Source organism: Schistocerca gregaria, chromosome 3 (genome assembly GCF_023897955.1).
Source record: "Schistocerca gregaria isolate iqSchGreg1 chromosome 3, iqSchGreg1.2, whole genome shotgun sequence".
Classification (NCBI taxonomy): Eukaryota; Metazoa; Arthropoda; class Insecta; order Orthoptera; family Acrididae; genus Schistocerca; species Schistocerca gregaria.
Window position 1 is genome coordinate 662559628 of NC_064922.1, and position 19983 is coordinate 662579610.

The 19983-nt window shown below is 38.7% G+C and overlaps 1 protein-coding gene and 1 pseudogene across 3 annotated transcripts in view; both read right to left on the reverse strand.

Annotated features, from left to right (window-relative positions):
* The window catches only part of LOC126354915 (breast cancer type 1 susceptibility protein homolog), a 245320-nt gene that overhangs the window by 21971 nt on the left and 203366 nt on the right, over nt 1–19983 (reverse strand). For all 3 annotated transcript variants that reach the window (XM_050004985.1, XM_050004984.1, XM_050004986.1), the window contains one exon: nt 10076–10196. In XM_050004985.1, the coding sequence (XP_049860942.1) occupies nt 10076–10196 (121 nt within the window). The remainder of the gene's footprint in view (nt 1–10075; nt 10197–19983) is intronic.
* Nucleotides 11713–11830, reverse strand: LOC126356945 (5S ribosomal RNA; annotated as a pseudogene).

The following is a 19983-nucleotide window of genomic DNA, read 5'->3' on the forward strand; positions in this document are numbered from 1 at the left end:
TCCGTTGCGAAAGCTAGTAATTCTGTGTGTGTGTTTGTGTGTTTTGTTAATGTGCCTGTCTGCCGGCGCTTTCCCGCTTGGTAAGTCTTGGAATCTTTGTTTTTAATATATTTTTCCCATGTGGAAGTTTCTTTCTATTTTATATACATATACATAATTTTATTATATGTATGGATTTCAAGTTCAATTAATAGGAACTTATCTTCAGAATCCGTCCCTTCACAACCAGTGGGTGAATTCTGTAGGCAGTGTAATTTACGTTCCAAGGGAAAATATTCAAGGTGTGTTTGTTCTCATTCCTGACTCAGTTGTAAAGACTGGCACACTGCTTTTGTGATAAATAATGAGTCATCAAAATGATAACTAAGATACGAGTGAAGTGAAAAATGTTGTTTCTCAGCAGGATAGACCACCCAAAATTCCACTAAAGAAGCCTTAACAATAGTCAAACCTTATGGTTTACACATATTTAACATTTCTTAAAAACATTTCTTAAAACATTCCTTAAAAATTCACTTTCAATAAAAGTAGTTCTCAAAGTGTAATTTTTATTCATCTGTTTGATTGGTTGGTTGTTTGGGAGAGGAATACTGAATGCACATAGGAGATTTTGCAGTTTAACTCACAAACAGCAATTTACTTATGTTGGCACTGTATTTCCACTACATGTCAGTATTGGGTGCTCAGTAATAAATTTCTCATGACCTTCAGAGCAGCTCTTTCTTCTTACAGTTAAATGTGCCAATAATCTTAAACACTAATTAATACACATGGACCTTTGAACAAAGCTTACAAGTTCTAGCTATGTGTTGCACCCCCAGCGCCCTCTAAGATTTTTGAGAAACATGTTCCGATCCTACTTGGAGATTCTAATGAGCAAACTGGCACCTTATGAGAATATGGGCACATCATCATATTATTTCTCACAACCTTCAACTACACCCACTTCCTGTAGGATGGTGCTTGCGCGCATAGAGGTGGAACGATAGGGAAGCATGGAGGGGATGAGATTTGCACATGCATGGCGGCAGAGATCGGGCAAATGAAGTCTGTCTTGCTGAACTGTGTTGCTGCTGTCAACAATCAGGTCCATTTTCATTTGGTACATTTCATTATATGTTTAAATACAGGAGGGAATAATACATTTTAATACTGAGTAACAAATGATTTGACTACAAGAGAGAAATCTTGCTTATGAGTCATGAGGTTGTGCCCACTGCTGCACAGCAACTGTCTGTGTGACGTCGGAAGGCGAGAACAGCTGATACAGCTTTGTGAAGACGTCAAGTACAATTTTTCTCAAAACAACAATTGTCTAAAGACAAAATCATTCAAAGCAGTTGCAATAATTGACATTTATTGTAGTTTGGACTATTTTATAAGTAAAAATGTAATAAATAAAAAAATCAACTTCAAACTCAAACTGAAATCATTCTATTTGTTTGACAACTGCTTCTACTCCACATAATTTTTAAATGTGATTACTGCACATATCTGGGCGTGCTTCAATGCAGTTCAATGTAAATAACTATGAGTAAAAACGAATTCTGGGAGAAAACACTAGTGCAAAAGACTATCGTAAAAACTGGCAGTGTTTTATCATATTTTTTTGGTGTCAACAAGCATTACGAGCTTAAAGTAACTAGTTCGACATTACAGTGGAGAATGCATTTATGATCCATTGAACAAGCTAACAATTAACCATCTTCTGTGAATAACACGGTGAAATGCTGACCAATAACATCGGAAACCACTGATATTCCAACAGGTAACCCTCCCTTTCATTTTTTGTCACTTTCCAATTCATTACAGGGGTTTACGTGTTGAAATACTTAAGTTTTTGACAAATTAATCAAGACGCTTTCTCGCAAATAGTACAATTGGTCGGAAAAGCTTAACTTCTCCTTAGGCAATGTGTTGAACATTATAGTCTGAATACTTCACAGGCTACATATTCCTAATCAATAAAAGCCAGGAAGTTCTCATGTACAGTGTATGCAATCGATATGTTGCCAAATACGTTTTTAAACCATGAGTCTTTAAAACCAAGAAAGATCATTACCTCACTTTGTTTTGAAGTATATATCATAATACCTGCTGGCTATTGGCTTGTGTCTGTGTATGTATGGATGGATGGATGTGTGTGTGTGTGTGTGTGTGTGTGTGTGTGTGTGTGTGTGTGGGCGCGCGCGTATATACCTATCTTTTTTCCCCCCTAAGGTAAGTCTTTCCACTCCCGGGATTGGAATGACTCTTTACTCTCTCCCTTAAAACCCACATCCTTTCATCTTTCCTTTTCCTTCCCTCTTTCCTGACGAAGCAGCCGCAGGTTGCGAAAGCTCAAAATTCTGTGTGTGGTTTTTTTATGTGTTTTATTTATTGTGCCTATCTACCGGCACTTTCCCGCTTGGTAAGTCTTGGAATCTTTGTTTTTAATATATCATAATACCATTTACTATATGAGTCCATGTCTGAAACATCCGATTTTAAATTTAGGACGATACATTCAAGGCTTTTATCCATTTTCACCTCCATATGAAAGTCTTACTTCTAAAAACTTTTCAGGGTGACACACACAGTGTTTCCATGATGAAGAGGGATGCTGGCTATTGCTTCATGCACAAGTCTTTCAGTGTCTGTTATCTGGAATGATTTTTTTTTGTCCACATAGCTTGTAACCTGTGTGCAAATTAATTGTACTGAATTATACCAACAGTAATACATGGCTGAACATTAAACTGTGTGGCCACATTCAGATGCAAGAAAGTCAAATTTGTACTTTGTGTCGCTTGACTTTTATAAATTAATGAGCCGCAGGAGTTCAGCACGAGCCTGGCTTATATTGTCCACGATATTTTTATTTTTCAGCCAGAGCACAATTTCCCCCTCCTGGTGCTCGTACTTGGTTATTTCTCTGTAACAGCTGAATGATAACTGGCATGGTAATTACAATGACCAACTTCGAAGCTAGATGTGGAAGAATTGTTCAGTGAATCATTTCTCGAAAATGACAGCATTCATTTCTGAAAAGTAGTCACTGCTACTTTTCTTATGCCTAAATAAACATTTACTCTCAGGAGCCAAATGAGAAGAGGAGCCAGCTTGCAGAATAACTATCCAAGAAACTTTTCCTAGGGGAGCTTCCAAACTACCAGTACCATCACTCATTTTCCAGCAAGTATTCATGGAATGTTTCTGATTCACCCAAGTTTCATCAACGTAATACACTGTATAACTACCTCCTCCTCTCTCAAACAGCATGCAGGGAACACCAACGTTTTAATCTTTCCATGTGAGCACTAAGTTCTCTTATTTTATTATGATGATCCTTCCTCCCTATGTAGGAGGGTGCCAGCAAAGTATTTTCACACTCTGACGAGAAATCTGGGGACTGAAATTTCATGAGAAAATCCTGCCACAACGAAAAATGCCTTTGTTTTGATGGTTGCCACCTCAATTCGTTTGTCATATCTGTGGCAGTCTCTCCACTATTTCGTGAAAATACAAAATGAGCTGCCCTTCTTTGAACTTTTTTTGATCAATCCTATCTGCTGTGGATCCTACACCTGACAACAATAATCCAGAACAGGGCAGAAACGCATAATACCTGTTATATTTTCTACGTGTTCTACAAATAAATCACAGTTATCCATGTGATGGTCGCATTTCAAACATCTTTTGTAATGTGTCACAGAGAATTATTAGTATGCCTTTTTATAGTACAGTTCTATTGATGTGCTAGTTTAATTTAGGTTAAGGTATAGCATACTTTGTGGTTTACACGGAACATTAATGTATTGATGAAAAATTGTGTAAGTGTCATGCTATGGTTCATAGTGACTTAACCACTACTGGTTCCTTTTAAAATGAGAAAACCCGCATCTTCATCGCCTGATAGCTGTGCTAAAGCAACCATGTGTGGGAGTCCTTACCACAGGTCCCAAAGCCTGAAAATGGTTTCTTTATATGTAATCCCAAGCCTGATGACACATTCTGTAAGTGCCAGAGGTCAAAGCTAGGTCTCTTTTAATTTCCAAGCTGCTTACTTCAATTTTTCTACAGGTTTCATAACTTTGATGTAGAATGTCATATGGAAAGCTATACTGACGGCCAGATGATATCACTGATGGCATTGTTTGGGAAGAAATTTTGACAAGATAGAACCTAAAAAATTACACTATTCAGGTTGTTGCAAAGAGTGTCAGCCCATCAATGTCTAGATCATTCTTTGGATCTATTCCCAATGACTTCTATTGTGTATGCTGCCTTTGCAATGACCTTGTCCTCTGTGCATCACATGCCAAACCAGCACAGGCGGCTTTCCTGCATTTTCTTCTGGATCAGTGCAACTCCAAAATGTTTCCTGGTAGTGTCTTTGAAATGTGATCCAGCTGAGTGACGATATGACCTCTTTATCTAAAGATCTTAGTCCCCCATCACCTCCAATCACTGTTCTGCCTCTTTGACTTCAGATGATCCATAATCCAATGATCATTGGTGACGTCTGTTGTTGTTCACCACTTCATCCAGGTTGCCTGCGTCCTTGCATTGACTTCGTCTGTAACTTCGCCATCACTAGAGATTGAAGACCCGATATACTTAGATATTGATACTCTTGATAAAACTTTTCTGTCAACGTTGATGGCCGAATTTCTTGCAAATCTGATGCCACATACTCAGTTTTCTATTTGTTGAGCCACAGGCCATATCACAAAAGTCAGTCATTCCACACTTGTGTTTGGTGCTGGAGATCAATCTTGCTCTCCACAGTCAACATGACATCGTCAGCACAGAAAAATCTCTTTGGTAGTGACATGTGCAGCTATGATGTGAGTGTCGATCACAAGAATAAACAGCAGTGATGCTACGGCCAAGCCTTGGTGGACTCCTACTGTGATGTGAAAGTCATTTGAGGCTTCTGCAGCTGCTTGCACATAGTTCCTTGGTTCTACACACAGAAGCGGTAGCCAGTTAATGAGGTACTCTGGAAAGCCATCGTGGTCTCAAAAGTGCTGACCAGATTAGATCAAGTGGTACCCAATCAAAAGCCTTTTCATGGGCTAGAAAAACAAGGTGCAGTGGCTTCTTCTTTTTGTGGTATTTTTCAACCAGTGCAGTATGGATTGCACCTGTTGTACCACAATTTTTCACAAATCTGGCTTAGTTCCTTGTGATCTGAGCTATCTCATGAATCATTTGTAGAGAACGTATTCAAGGATCTTCATCATGTGGCTCAGTAGTCTGATCAGGCAGTAATTAGAACACTAAACAGGGCTTATTCATCTCCTTCACAGCACCCTCGATTTCAGCAACATTAATTTCCTTGACTGGACCTTCAACTGCTGACATGGTTGGTACTGATGGATAGAGAAGATCCTCAGATGAAATTCTCTCAAAGTAGCTCTACCACTGTGTCCTTGCTTTCTTCCAGTTATTCAGCAGCTCACCCATTCTGTCACTGATGCAATACAAGTGTTGGATGTCTTCTGTTTTCTGAAGTTCCAATTTGACTGGTCAATAAAACTCCTGTTCTCCTTTGTGTGTGTCTAGTTTCACATAGAGATTTGAATACTTGTCTACTTTTGTGACTGCAATGATGTTCTGCACCTCTCTAAAGGCTTGTTTGTAGGCATTCCCATGGGCTAGTGTTCTGCCTGCAAGAAACGTGTGGTGCAATTTTCTGTTCTTGCATACAGCATACTTAACACTGTCACTGCAAAGCCACCTGTCTTTGCTGATCCTTCGTCATCCTGGTTTCGTTGTTCCGAGAACAGAGTGTGCACCTTTGTGAACAGCAATTTAGTCCAGCTATCTTCGACTGTGGCAATTGGGGGCACTGTAATTTCTGTCATAATGTCAGTCCCCTTCTCTTTGAAGTGCCACCATTTGATTCTTGATGGTCCAGTTCTGCCAGAATACCTAGATCTTGGTGGGTTTATTCTGAGCTTACAGATGACCAGTCAGTATTGCACTGCAAGTTTTCATATGGAACGACTTTTTACGTCTAACACACTTTTCAGGTTACAACCTCTAACTAGGGCATAGTCAATCCAAGTTGTATTTGATCCACTACAGTACGTGATTATATGAGTTCCATTTTTTCCTAAACAAATGTTTGTGACAACCAGATCATGATCATGAGTTTCTGCACAATCCAGGATTTGCTGGCCATCATCGTTCTTCTCTACATATCAATGTCCCCTGTGAGCATCAGGATCTTCTTTTCTTTGTCCGCCATGTACATTCATGTCATCAGTGATAATGAGGTAGTCTTCACCTGGAACTACAGCAGTCTTATGGAATACCCATAAGGATTCCTTATTCAATTTCATTTTTTATTGACAGACTTTTGCAGAGCTGAATACTGTAGAAAAAAGAGAAGAGGACTACTTATTTGTAGTTTTTCTGACTCAAGTTCATTTTATAGTCGTTAGAATTTTTAATATCATCTGTCACTGATCGTAGAACATAATAAAAGACAGTGGCTTTAATTTCAGTATCCGTGGAATATGGGCCAATCTTACATGCACCTCCACCTTCTCATTATTTTTTAGGGCTCATATGCCCACACTGCAGTTTTTAGGTCGTCTAGAATATTGTCTTTCTAATGAACATGGTTTAGAAGAGTTTGCAAAAGACAATTTTTTAAAAAATGGGCTGAAAATGGCAACTTTTGCATTTGTAGAAAAAAATCGTCTTTGCCCTAAACTTGTAAAACTATTGAATAGCAATAGTAGAATGAAATTTTATATTCTAAGAACTTGTACTGAAAGGTTTATATGTTCAAAGTTTAGGTTTGCTGAATCTTGTCATTTTTTAAGGCCTTATATGCTAGCAATAAAAAATCAAATAGAGTTTTTTAGGTGTTTAGAAAAGTGTCTTTCTAATGAAAACAGTTAAAATGAGTTTGTAGAAGACACTTCTGTGGTAAAAATGGGCCAAAATAGCCATTTCTGTCATTTTTGGAAAAATTGTCACCTTTTCCCTCAATTTGTAAACAATAGAAAGAAATACGAGAATTAAATTTTACATTCCATGATCTTGTATTGGTAAGTTAAGTGCAAAGTTTCAGGTGTGTCAAATAATTACTTCCAGAGAAATAAAAAGCTGAACTACATATTTTTTTCTAGGCATCTATTTTTTTGGCCAATCTTGCTTGAAATTATCCACGTGAAAAATGCTCGGGAAACCTCTTTTTATATATATAAATTTCACATAAGAGAGTGCAGAAAGTTGTACAAGATAGCCTGGTTTTGTTTCTTTCAAGAAAATATTGCTAGCGATATTATGTCCCAAAGTTGCCGAAAACTCATAGCTGCATTATTGATAGCCGCACTATGGAGTCAAACAAATGACTATATCTCTGCAAGTATTAAATTGGCGAAAGTAAAACTTTGCCAGTGTTCACTGGTAACACATGCAAATGTCCACACAAAATTTCAGCAAAATCCGTGATGGTCAAGTGGGCACTTTTCCTGAAATTGGAGCACATGGCATAGAACAGACCTATAATATTTCATGTTATACTTGAATTTGTCCTTAAAGTGAAGCCTTTCTTTTCCAACATTCTTTCTACAGTTCTGTACATCATCACTGAACATCTTTCTCAGCAGGTAATCATTCTGGATTTGGACCACATTAAGGTGGCATTCCAACATGATTAATCAAATACTGGAAATTTTGTCCTCTTTAATACATAATTTCTCAATTACACATTTTCTTTGCATGCAGAACAGACCTCAAATATTTGAAGTTGAGACCACACAGTTTCTTGATTTGTTTCTGATGCGGTACAGTTCCTGAAGAATGCACAAAAGCAGGAAGAGAAGCATGCACAAGAGCAACCAGGAAGATAGCCTTGAACACACAAGAGTTTTGTTTGCAGACACAACTAAGAGTGTGAAACACAGCCCCATACAGATTACAGAACACAGCAACTATTGTGTCAATTAGTTTCTTGATGTCACAATGTTACCAAGAATTGGAATTAGCACATGTATTTGTGGTTTTGGCTACCAATGTCTACAACTAGCAGTTCATGTGCTCCACAGTCACAGGCCATTACAGTATTTATCCAAGGATAAGACAACCCTTCCACCTTTTTTAAGAGGCTCCTTGAGAAAAATTTATTTTTACCGTATTCTGACTAATCAAAATTACAAACTGTTTTAATGACAAAGTATCCGCTTAAGAAGTTAACATGATACATACAACTTATGCCACTTATTGATTGTTTGCATCTTCATAATACGAGAATAAAAAATAAAAAAAAATAAAGTTTACATTAATTTTTATCTTTGCTACATTTTTGCTAAGCCTTTCATTTGCAATATTATTATTTTTAATCATCATCATTACCATTAACCTAAAAGCACAGATGTGAAAACTATATTTTTTTGTCATAAATATTTGATCGTTTCTTCATTTGGTGTTTCTGAGATCATAGTCATGATGAGACCTGAGAGCACAGCTGCTCTCTCTCTCTCTCTCTCTCTCTCTCTCTGTGAATATGTAGCAGATTTTAGATTTTGCTTCTACACTTATGGGAGAATGTTACTATGTATCTTGTTTCCAAATATATCGTCTGTCCGCTGCACTCTCATCGGCTTCATAGAGCCACTAGCTGACATATTTCCTTTCAGTCCCATTATACCTTGTAGTGAGCACTGACTACTTTGCTGCAAGAAACACATAAGTACACACTGGCCACTATCTAGACTTCTACAGTCTTCTGCAGAAATGTACACCACTGTTGAGTATTTGTCCAATTTTGAAGTCAGTTCAGTTCAGACTACAAATGGATTCAGACAAACTGCAGTTTAAAGGTGTTAGATGTCCACAAAAGCCAAAGTGTGCAGAATAGATTCCCATAGTTGGCATGATGAAATTTGCTGCCCGCTCTCCACTCCCCAACCCATATTCATCTAAGTTCTCAGCCAAGCTGGTGTAACTGTTCCCCCTCCACTCCTTTGATAGTGCTGTGCCTGAACAACTGTGAAACACAGACTGCAACATCTTCTAGGTTGCAGGTCATATGTAACACCAGCAACTAATACATACATGAAATAGCACAATCATGATTTAGTCCAGTTGTGAAACTTTCGCTTGGCACACAATCTAGTCATGTCTGTTGGTACTACCTCCACAATGGGTCTTAGCACAGTAATTTATTCTCACAGTAACAATTACAGTCAGTTTAATATGATTTACTTAGTTTGTTTGACATTTAATTCTGGATTTTTTCCCCTTGTTTCACCTGAGTGTCACCATCCTGTGCTACTAAAGCCAACTAAAAGCTCATAATGTTTTTACCCAATGTTCTAAGATGTGAACAGTGACTGAATTTCTCATTTGTACACCATGTGGTAAACCATTACAGTCTCTCAGAATCAAGTAATGTTTCTTGATGGACTACATTTTCACCTCCGAGTATTACCTTCACTTAAAAAGCAGCGTAAATATTTGTCTATGGTACCCATACATGTAAGGGAACTTTTATTGCAAACATCTTCAATTGCTCTACAAACGAGAGTGTTAGAGAACAGAATTTAATGCTATTTTCTCTTGTGCTTCACAGTTTGCCAAATTTTAAGCAGAGCAGTAGACTGTTGTAGTGGCTAGTTCACAGTTTGTCGTTACACTAGCACCGCACGAGTCAAATGTCCACTGACTATTCAAGCAAGATTTATACTACATGGAGCACTCTAGTGTACAGGGAAATTTTGAGCCTATTAAAATGTATCATTTGCCCAGCCCTAGCCTTCCAAATTCCTCAAAATAAAACTGCATGTGACCTCAAAAGTGAAAGCTTCACCTGTAAATGTATTAAACAATGTGAACATATTGAGTTCATCGGCAGTGGCTTAGTATGTGAATACCCTGTATTTTTTGCTAATGATGAATTTGCCTGTCTGCAATGTCCTTAAACCCCTCTCTAGTATCTGCAATTAGCTGATGGTAAATTGTTTGAGGGGGGAGAGGGACAATATTGCCTCAAGTGCACCTTGTGTTTCAACAATTTCACAAGTAAAAACAGGACAGGATTTCTACAAAATCTAAACAGTATTCCGCTCACCTGCAAAGAAGCCTTCTCTTGCTGGGTCTTCCTCAGCCAAGATGACATGCCGTGACTGAGGCCGGGTCTGCATTTGATGAGGGCTCTCTACCACTAATGCACCAGTCAATGACAGCAACTCCTGCAAGTAGTAAATTACCATTATAAGCCAACTGTTATTCTGTTGGCACAAACTGGAATGATATGTAATCCTCATGGCTTAGAAATTGTAGCTATTTTGAACATCATTTGCAACTGAACAAATATCGTGCATTTGGAAAATGAATGAAAGTAAAAGTGTTGTTAACAACATGTAAAACACAGGCTGGTTGGCTTGCTTACATGATGTAGGAATACTTTGAGCATAATGCAATGGTATGAGACAAAAGTGTTTGGTACTGGGTAAGTAGTATTGAAAACGTACCGTAGCACACCTCAAATCATGTCAAAGGCACCGTATTTTACAGGCTATGAGACACATTTCTTTCTTCAAAAAATTGCTCCCAAAATTCAGGAGCATCTTAATACTCAACATTGATGCAGAAATGTTGGGTGTTTGTTTAAAATTCTCACCAGTCTTAAAAATGGTGATATATTAGATGCCACATAAAACCTGCCTCTACTTGGCAACAGAAGTGCACCGATCGACGAACACGAGTTACTGGGATTTGCAAGCTTGCTGACTCTGTCTGTCTCCTGTCCCGCCATCACAAACACAGAACACTGTCTAGCCTACGATGCGTCATTGCAATCTACGATGCCAGTGAAATTGAACTGGAAAGTGATTTGTGTTATCGGTAACAGTACAATATTTTGTTAGTAGCTAGTGTTGTAATGGAAAAAAATAACAAAGAATGGAAAATCCAGAATGGAATGTAACAATACCAGAGAAGGAAAGTTGCTACTCACCAGGTATTCATATGACAAGGGCAATAAATTGAAAGTATTATCAATGCAGAAGAACAAGGAAACAGAGCAGCGTTTCAGCCATACACCAACAGAAAAAAGCCATTCACGACTGACAGGCTAGGTAAAGAAGAACCAAAAAAAAATGAGGAAGAATAAATGTGCAAATAGAGGACTGAATGCAAAATGGCCAAAACTAGAAGATAGCGTATTGAAACATATTCAAGGACATTGTCAAAATGGTTTTGAAATTACTACAAAAATGATTCAAATAGCCACTAGTAGGCTAGTGCTGAAGTGGAACTTAATAGACTTTAAGAGAGGAGTTCGTTAGTGCTACAGATTTTTGAAGCATCAAGCACTTAGAAAGCGAACCAAAACCAAAACCTCTCAGAAAATGGCAGAAGATGCCAAAGAGACAGAAAATAAGTGTGGAACTAAGCGAAATAGCGAATATGTGTAAAACTACTCTGACATCTGATGTGCCGAATAACAGAACTGTTCCCATGAAAGGTGCTGAAAATGTAATTACACAAACAAGTAACTCTGTCTGCACAGGCCACGTGGGCCCAATGGTACCAACTGTCCACTGTGTCATCCTCAGCCCACAGGCATCACTGGATGCGGGTATGGAGGTGCATGTTGTCAGCACACTGCTCTCCCAGCCGTATGTCAGTTTATGAGACTGGAGCCACTACTTCTCAATCAAGCAGCTCCTCAGTTTGCTTCAAAAGGGCTGAGTGCACACTGCTTGCCAACAGCACTGGGCAGACCGGATGGCCACCCATCCAAGTGCTAGCCCAGCCCGACAGCACTTAACTTCGGTGATCTGACGGGAACTGGTGTTACCACTGCGGCAAGGCCACTAGCCTATGCAAACAAGTGAACATGAAAAAAAAAAAAAAAAAAAAAAAAAAAAAAAAAAAAAAAAAAAAAAAAAAATAGTACTACACTGTTGTCCTTTCATGTTGTGCTGAGCATACTAAACTTAATCCAATGATCAAATGCAAAACAATGAACCTTCTGAAATCCCGCCGGGTGGTGGTGTTCATGTTCATGTTCATGAAATGGGTTGGATGGTCGAGGCTAGTACGAAATTATGGATTAACAAAAAGTGGGAGAGAAGGAAAAGTGCTTTATTGAAGGTGAATTATCTTCTTGTGCTAGATCAGCTTATTAGTCATCTGAAAAATTCTAAAAGAGAAACTGAGATAGGGAGGACTCACTTCACAATTACAACCTCTTCATGTCTTTATAAATGAACCATTCAAAGTGTAAATGATGGATCAATTTTCAAAACTTCGTCTTTATTCAAGTACAAATACAAAATGAACAAGTTTTATACCAATGAAAAGAGAAAGTCTCGAAGGCTTTTTCATAATGTTTTATGTCAATTTAATAAATTCAATAATTTGTAATTAATTAGTTTTAAATAATTATTTAATGTTGATAAATGTTATAAATGTCCAATGTGGCCACTGTTAGCTGCACGGAAAACATCAATGCAGTAGCCAAACTCGTCCCATACAGGCGGAAGCGTATCTACTGTTACTGAGTGCATGGCAGCAGTGATCCAGTTCTGTAGATCGTTCTGAAAGACTGGTAGAGGCGGCATGTAAACGGCTTCCTTCATGTAACCCCATAAGAAATAGTCACAGGGAGTGAGATCAGGGCATCTTGGTAGCCAGAAGTGCAGAGCCAGGTCCTCAAGTCCCCTGTGACCGGTCCAGCACTGAGGAAGGGAGTCTTTCCAAAAGCCTCATAAATCACGGTGCCAATGGGGCGGAGCTCCATCCTGTTGGAAAATGAAGTCCTGGGAATCTTCCATAACTTAAGGGAATAGCCATTGTTCCAACATTTCCAGGTATGTGATTTCCTTTACAGTTCTTTCTGCAAAGAAAAGTGGTCCATAAACCTTCGTATATGGCACAGAACACGTTGATCTTCAATGGGTCTCTTTCATGTTGCAATGGTGAATGTGGATGCGGCTTTTCCAAACCCTGTATGTGAACATTGTATCTGTTGACTTTTCCACTAAGGTGGAACATTGCTTCATCACTATAATTACACGCTGTAGAAATGTGTCATCCTCCATCTTTACTAGCACACAACCAAAAAATGCGAGATGCCTCTGTTTCTCATTGGGGTTGAGAGCCTGCACAAGTTGTAATTGGTAGGGCTAGTACAGCAAATGCCTTCTCAGAACAATTGGTTCGGGTATTCCAAGCTCTCGACTGGCTCTATTGGTAGACTTACTGGGACTGCGCAAGAAAACTTTCTTGAATCCGTTGGAGATCATTCTCTGACACACACGATCGACCTGTGCTTTTTCCTTTGCACACAGTCCCATGCTGTTTAAATTGCTTAAGCCAATGGCTAATGCTTTTGTGATTTGGTGGTTGAATACCGAATTTGGTACAAAATGCCTGCTACACTGCAATTTGTGACTCACTTTCCCTGAACTCAAGAACACAGAAAACGAATGCTAACAAAGGAATAAGCCAGACAGATATTTTGATGACGACCCCAGCATACAAAAAAAAGGATAAGAGACATGTACATAGGAACGTGGGATGTGTGGAGCCTATACCAAGCTGGAGCCCTACAGCTGCTAATGCAAGTAAACAACTATGGTATAAAACTATTGGCTCACCAGGAAATTGGGTGGAAGGGAAGTGACATAATGAACCCAGGAAATTTCACAATTTCTATGGTGGCAGGAGGATGAATACCTTTGGTACAGGTTTTGTGGTCGCTAAAGGACTGGAACATAAACAGGCTGTAATGCGCTTCGAACCAATCAATGAACGGATGTCCATTTTAAGATTAAGGGGAAAATTTTTCGACATAACAATTATAAATCTGCATGTACCCACAGAGGAGGCAGATGAACAACAGAAGGATGAGTGTTTTATAGCAAAGCTGAGCAGTTGTATGATCAGGCTCCTAAACACGATGTTAAAATCTTAGTAGGAGTCTTGAATGCAAAAATAGGAAAAGAGGCATATCAGCCAGCTATAGGAAACTATAGGAAAACATAGCCTCCATGAAACAACAAATGACAATGGAATTACGGCTGTAGATTTTGCTATAAGTAAAAACATAACTGTCAGCAGCACATGGTTTTGCACACAAAAATATACACCAAGAAACATAGATGTCCCCAGATGGACAAACTAGAAATCAGATAGACCATACTGACAGGAGGCACGGATCAGACATAATCGATGTTAGGAGCCAATGTGGGGGCTGACTGCAATTCAGACTATCGTCTAGTGAGAATTAAGTACAGGCAGAGGATCTCACTACTGATTAAACAAAAAGGCCACAAAGAGAGAAGTTTTGATATTAAGAAGCTAAAGTCAGAAGAAATACAGAGATCATATCAGGCAAAAAGAGAAGAGGGGATTAAGAACAATACCAACACATCAAATGAAGATATAGAAATAATGTGGAAACAATGTAAGACTGCAATCCTCAAGGCAACTGAGGAGATTTTGGGATAGGTACAGACTCAAAGGAAGGCAAATTGGTTTCACGAAGAATGTATGAAAAGAACTGAGGAGCATAACATAGTACAAATGAAATTATTTCAGAGAAGAACTAGAGCAAATCTAATGATTATAATGAGAAGAGTAATGTAGCTAAGAGGATTTGTAGAAAGAAGTAAAGAGCACTACAAAAGAAAAAAATTGGAAGAAATTGAACAGCTGGGAGAAGAGAAGCACATGCGTGAAATGTACCAAACAATTAAAGAAGGAAAGGCTGGGTTTCAAACTAGAACAAATATATGTAGAAATAAAGAAAGGGATTTGATAGGGGAGAGTAATAAAATACTCAACAGATGGGCAGAATACTTCCAAGAGTTACTGAACCTAGACATAGAAGGATTAGAACAAGAAGAACTGGTGGAAATAACTTATTATGGACTAGAGGTCTTAGCACTAGAACCTACACTGGAGGAAGTGATACGAGCCATTAAGACCTTAAAAAATAATAGGGCACTTGAAGAAGATCAGATCTAGGCGGATCACAAAAAAGGAGATAAATTAACCTGCCAGAACTACTGAGGAATATCCCTGCTAAATACTATGTATAAAGTGTTCTCCAAGATCCTAACTAGGAGGCTTAGCCCCTATGTGGGAGAGAGAATTGGAGACTATCAGAATGGCTTTAGAAGAAATAGGTCAACAACTGACCAAATATCCACATTATGCATACTACTTGAAAAATGTTATGAGCATCAAATAAACATACATCAGCTTTATATTGATTTTAAACGAGCCTATGATAGTATCTAAAGAGTGATATAGTGTAATGTGAAGGAAGAGGCAGGAATACCTAAGAAGCTCGTTAAACTTTCTATGATGACCCATGGTGAAACCAACTGTAAAGTAAAAATAAAGGGCAAAATCTTCAGAGAAGTGGAAGTGAAGAAGGGACTGAGACAGGGTGACAATATCTCCTCACTGTTATTCAACCTCTGACTCGAAAAAGTTGTAACTTGGATGGAGATAAATAGAGAAGGAACCATTTTTAATCATTCACTGCAGTACCTGGCCTATGCAGATAATGTGGCATTACTCGCACGAAACACCGCTGTGCTGGCTGATGCCTGTCAACAACTGGAGAGAGGTGCAAGGGAACTTGGCCAGGTAGTCATTGTCGAAAAGACCAAATATATGGCAATGACCAACCAGCAAAACCTACCAAATCTCAGGATAGCCGACATGGAGCTTGAAAGCATAAGAGACTTCAAGTACCTCAGATCGACTATCACAGAGACAAATGACATCAGCAGCGAGGTGAAAGCTCGAATAGCAGCAGGCAACAGATGCTACTTTGCAACACTGCCCATACTTAGGAGCTCACATCACGAAAATATAAAATCCTCATTTACAAAACAATTATAAGACCTGTTGTTATGTACGGTGCCGAGACAGGACCATGACTGCAAATGAGGAAAGGACCCTTAGCATTTGGGAGAGAAAGGTTCTGTGTAGGGGAGAAAGGTTCTGTGTAAAATGTACAGCCCAATATATGATCAAGAAGTTTCACGCATCCATATGAATGCAGGATAGAACAACTTTTTGGAGAACCTGACATTGTCACTGCCATTAAAATAAGAAGACTGTGATGGGCAGGACACTTGGTCAGAATGGAGGAAGACAGAGCATGTAAGAAGATTTTTTATGGCAAAGCTGGAGGCAGAGAGCAGAAGGGATGTCCCAGAAAGAGATGGGTGGATGGAAGACACGAAAAAGCTGGGTGTCAGAGGATGGAGACGGAAAACCATGGACCGGATAGAATGGCAGAATATTGTGATGCAGGCCAAGGCCATCCAAGGGCTGTAGAGCTGAGTATTATTATTATTATTAGTAGTAGTAGTAGTAAGAATGCAGGAAACCTAGTACTCCACAGTCGCCACCTCACCCACAACTGACAGTGAAATGGAATGAAGGGCCTATTGCCACATGAACTCTACCGGCCGCTTCTGAAACCATCACCACCCATCTGCCAGGAACTTTGAAACTTCCTCTTTTCATTGGTATAAAGCTTGTTCATTTTGGATTTGTACTTGAATACATACGAATTTTTGAAAATAGGTCCATCATTTAGAATAACCCTGTATGCGAGAGAGCAATGGAACAAACAGATGATGGATGAAACCCCACATGAATTCATGCTGAAGGGAGCTTTAAAATGATCTATAATCAAAACAAGTGTGCCAGTGGATTAAACAGTCACAGTTGAAAGCGAGAGAAGACATTACTGTCAAATCTTTGAAGAAGTGCGGCATAAGTAATGTCCTCAATGGCAGTGAAGACTATCTTATATATGAAGAAGATAATGATGATGAGGAACAGGAAAAGGGGGGGGGGAGGAAGGGGAAGGGGGAGGAGGAGGAGGAGGAGGAGGAGGAGGAAGAAGAAGAAGAAGAAGAAGAAGAAGAAAGTTGAGATAGCCTGGCTTTGCAATCAAATATTAAAAATGGTAAAAATGTTGTTTAAAAAATAATAATAATACCGTATTCAAAATTTGAATATTTCTAATGACTACAACATCTACAAGTCTCTGCAATAATAAAAGTGAAAGCTCATGTTCAGATAGGTGTAGGGCAGTGTTGCAACTTATCAGCACTGTTGTTCAGCTTACATGCGAAACAAGCAATAAAGGAAGTGAAAGAACACTTTCAAATAAAAGTACATGGTAACAGATGCCAGTGCTAAGGTTTTTAGACAATATAGCCCATGTAGCAGGATGTAAGGAAGGCTTGGATATGTAGGTTGACTTCAAACGTTTTATGAAAACAGTTAAGAAATAATATTTGCATTTGGTAATCAATGCATTGACACACAATTGGTCAAGGTCTCAAGACTTTTATTTGCATACCTATGCTTAAAACTGTAAGCAACATCAACGTGTTGGAAGGAGAAAAAAAAGGGGGAGGGGTGTTCATGTACAATTGCTGTCCACCAATCACTTGATTATTCTGCAGCTAGTTAAGACTTCCCCAAATAGATGATATAGGAAAATGATTGGTTCAAACACGAATGGCACACTGCCTTTATGGAAAACTAATAACAAACACCGCTATCAGAATCACATTGTTGCGACAGCACAAAGTGGAAGGATTAGCTTGGTTGTTTGGGGTTGGGTGACTGCAGCTGGAGAGACAAAATTGATTGTTGTTTTATATACAATAGATTAAGTACAGTACACTCACATTTTGGAATAATAATATTCTTTTTTTATGCCACTCATATGTTACATAAAAGATGTATTTTACACGTGTTACCAAATGTTGTTGTTAAAGAAAACTTTTTTTGCTGTGACTAGTTCTACTGTTTGTCACCATCTGGCAGACTTTACAGCTCAAAGTGATCTGTAATTACAACAGTATTTTACATACATTGTAATCAGGGCTATTTACTTTGTACTCCCATGTACATGTACCGGGTGTCAGTATAAATTTGAAAACTGAATAAATTGCAGAATAATGTAAATAGAGAGGAACAAATTGACACACATGCTTGGAATGACATGGGGTTTTGTAAGAACCAAAAAAATACAACAGTTCAAAAAATGTCCGAGAGATGGCGCTTCATCTGATCAGAATAGCAATAATTAGCATAACAAAGAAAGACAAAGCAAAGATGATGTTCTTTACAGGAAATGCTCAATATGTCCACCATCATAACTCTACAATAGTTGTAGTCGAGGAATAATGTTGTGAACAGCACTGTACAGCATGTCTGGAGTTATGGTGAGGCATTGGCGTCGGATGTTGTCTTTCAGAATCCCTAGAGATGTCCGTCAATCATTATGCACTTGCGACTTCAGGTAACCCCAAGTCAATAATCGCACGGACTGAGGTCTGGGGATCTGGGAGGCCAAGCATGACGAAAGTGGCAGCTGAGCACACAATCATCACCAAACGACAGGTGCAAGAGATCTTTCACGTGTCTAGCAATACTATTTTTTTTTTTTCCTAATAAAACCCCATGTCATTCCAAGCACTGTGTCAATTTTTACCTCTCTATCTACATTATTCCGTTGTTCATTAAGTTTTCAAATTTATACTGACTTTTTGATCACGGTACATAGAATGCTCTTGTGAATTCCAATATTTCAAAAATAGATCCCGGAACTTTCAGAAATTGCATATTTTAAATGATGAACAACTGCAGAAGGTAAGAATCAAACTGCTAATCTGTTTGTTCCAATTGCTACACCACACTGGATGTACAGAATGTGATATTGCTGCCCTTATTTGTATAAGAGAGACCAGCTGTTTTGAAGTGGACTGTGGATTCCTTGATCTGGATCTAGTCAGTGGTCTTTCATATGGCAGCGTTGTTGGATCATTGCATTCTGCTTGTGTTGTCATGTCCTCTTGGTTATGCAACATTCAAATAAAAGTTACCTCACTAAAGGCAGTGGAATATTTGGAGAGCTCTTTATGAGCCTCGTATTGGACGTCACATCACTGATCTGTGCCTCATGAATATCAGACGGCTTCAAGTGAAGAGCATAGACGACATCTTTGTGCTTGTGTCTTCTTGATGTGGGATCATCGTTCTCAACTTTGTGAGAGATTTGTGACATGCAGAAAAGAATTTGGTGGGGGCAAACATAATCTTTTTAGCATTTTTCTACTTGCCTGACCTTAAATGTACTCATAAAAATCCATTCTAGGTCACCTGAATTGTAGCTTACAGGTCATGTTTGGCTTTATAACGTCCAAGGTCTTTCTTCTTGGCATCCAAGATCTGTATAACCCAAGTGTCATTTTAAAAGTTCTGCACACTGTAACACAGAATTGAAGAAAATAATGTATTTTACATAATACTTTTACAGGTCTTCAATATAATCTCTATTCTGGGTTATGACAGCTTCCCAATATTTTGGCAACTTCTGTATTCTGGATAGTGCCCCTTCATTGTTGAGCTGTCTGATTACTTGGGTCATCTCAATGGACAAGTATCAAAATGTTTTCCATGGAGTTGTTCCTTCAATCTGGGAAACAAATCAAAGTCTGGTGGGTGGCAAAGTATTTCCCATCCATATCTGTCGAGTGCTTCTCTCACTCGTAGGGCAATTTGCCGTCTTGCATTAACATGCAAAATAAGGATGCCAGTTGCAAGAATGTCAGACCTCCTTCGACAAATTTTCAGGTGCAAAACATTTTGCAAAAACAGCTTGTAGTACACACCTATTACAGGTGTCCTCTGGAACACTTTATATTTGTAGCTATGACTTCACTCATGTTACACATAAGATCATCATCAGTTTCACCTTTGACTGTTGGTAGCAAAATTTTTTTGGGTGCAGAGAATCAGAACTTTTCCATTGTGGTGACTGAGGTACCATTTCTTCCACAAAATCTCATACCCATGTTTCATCAAATGCAAAATTCCTTTTCAGAAACTGTTCTCTTTCTGTTTGATAATGCTGAAGCAATTCTTCTTTCTGCATGTCACTCAGATCGTGCCGAACCCATCTGTTAACAATTTTTCTCA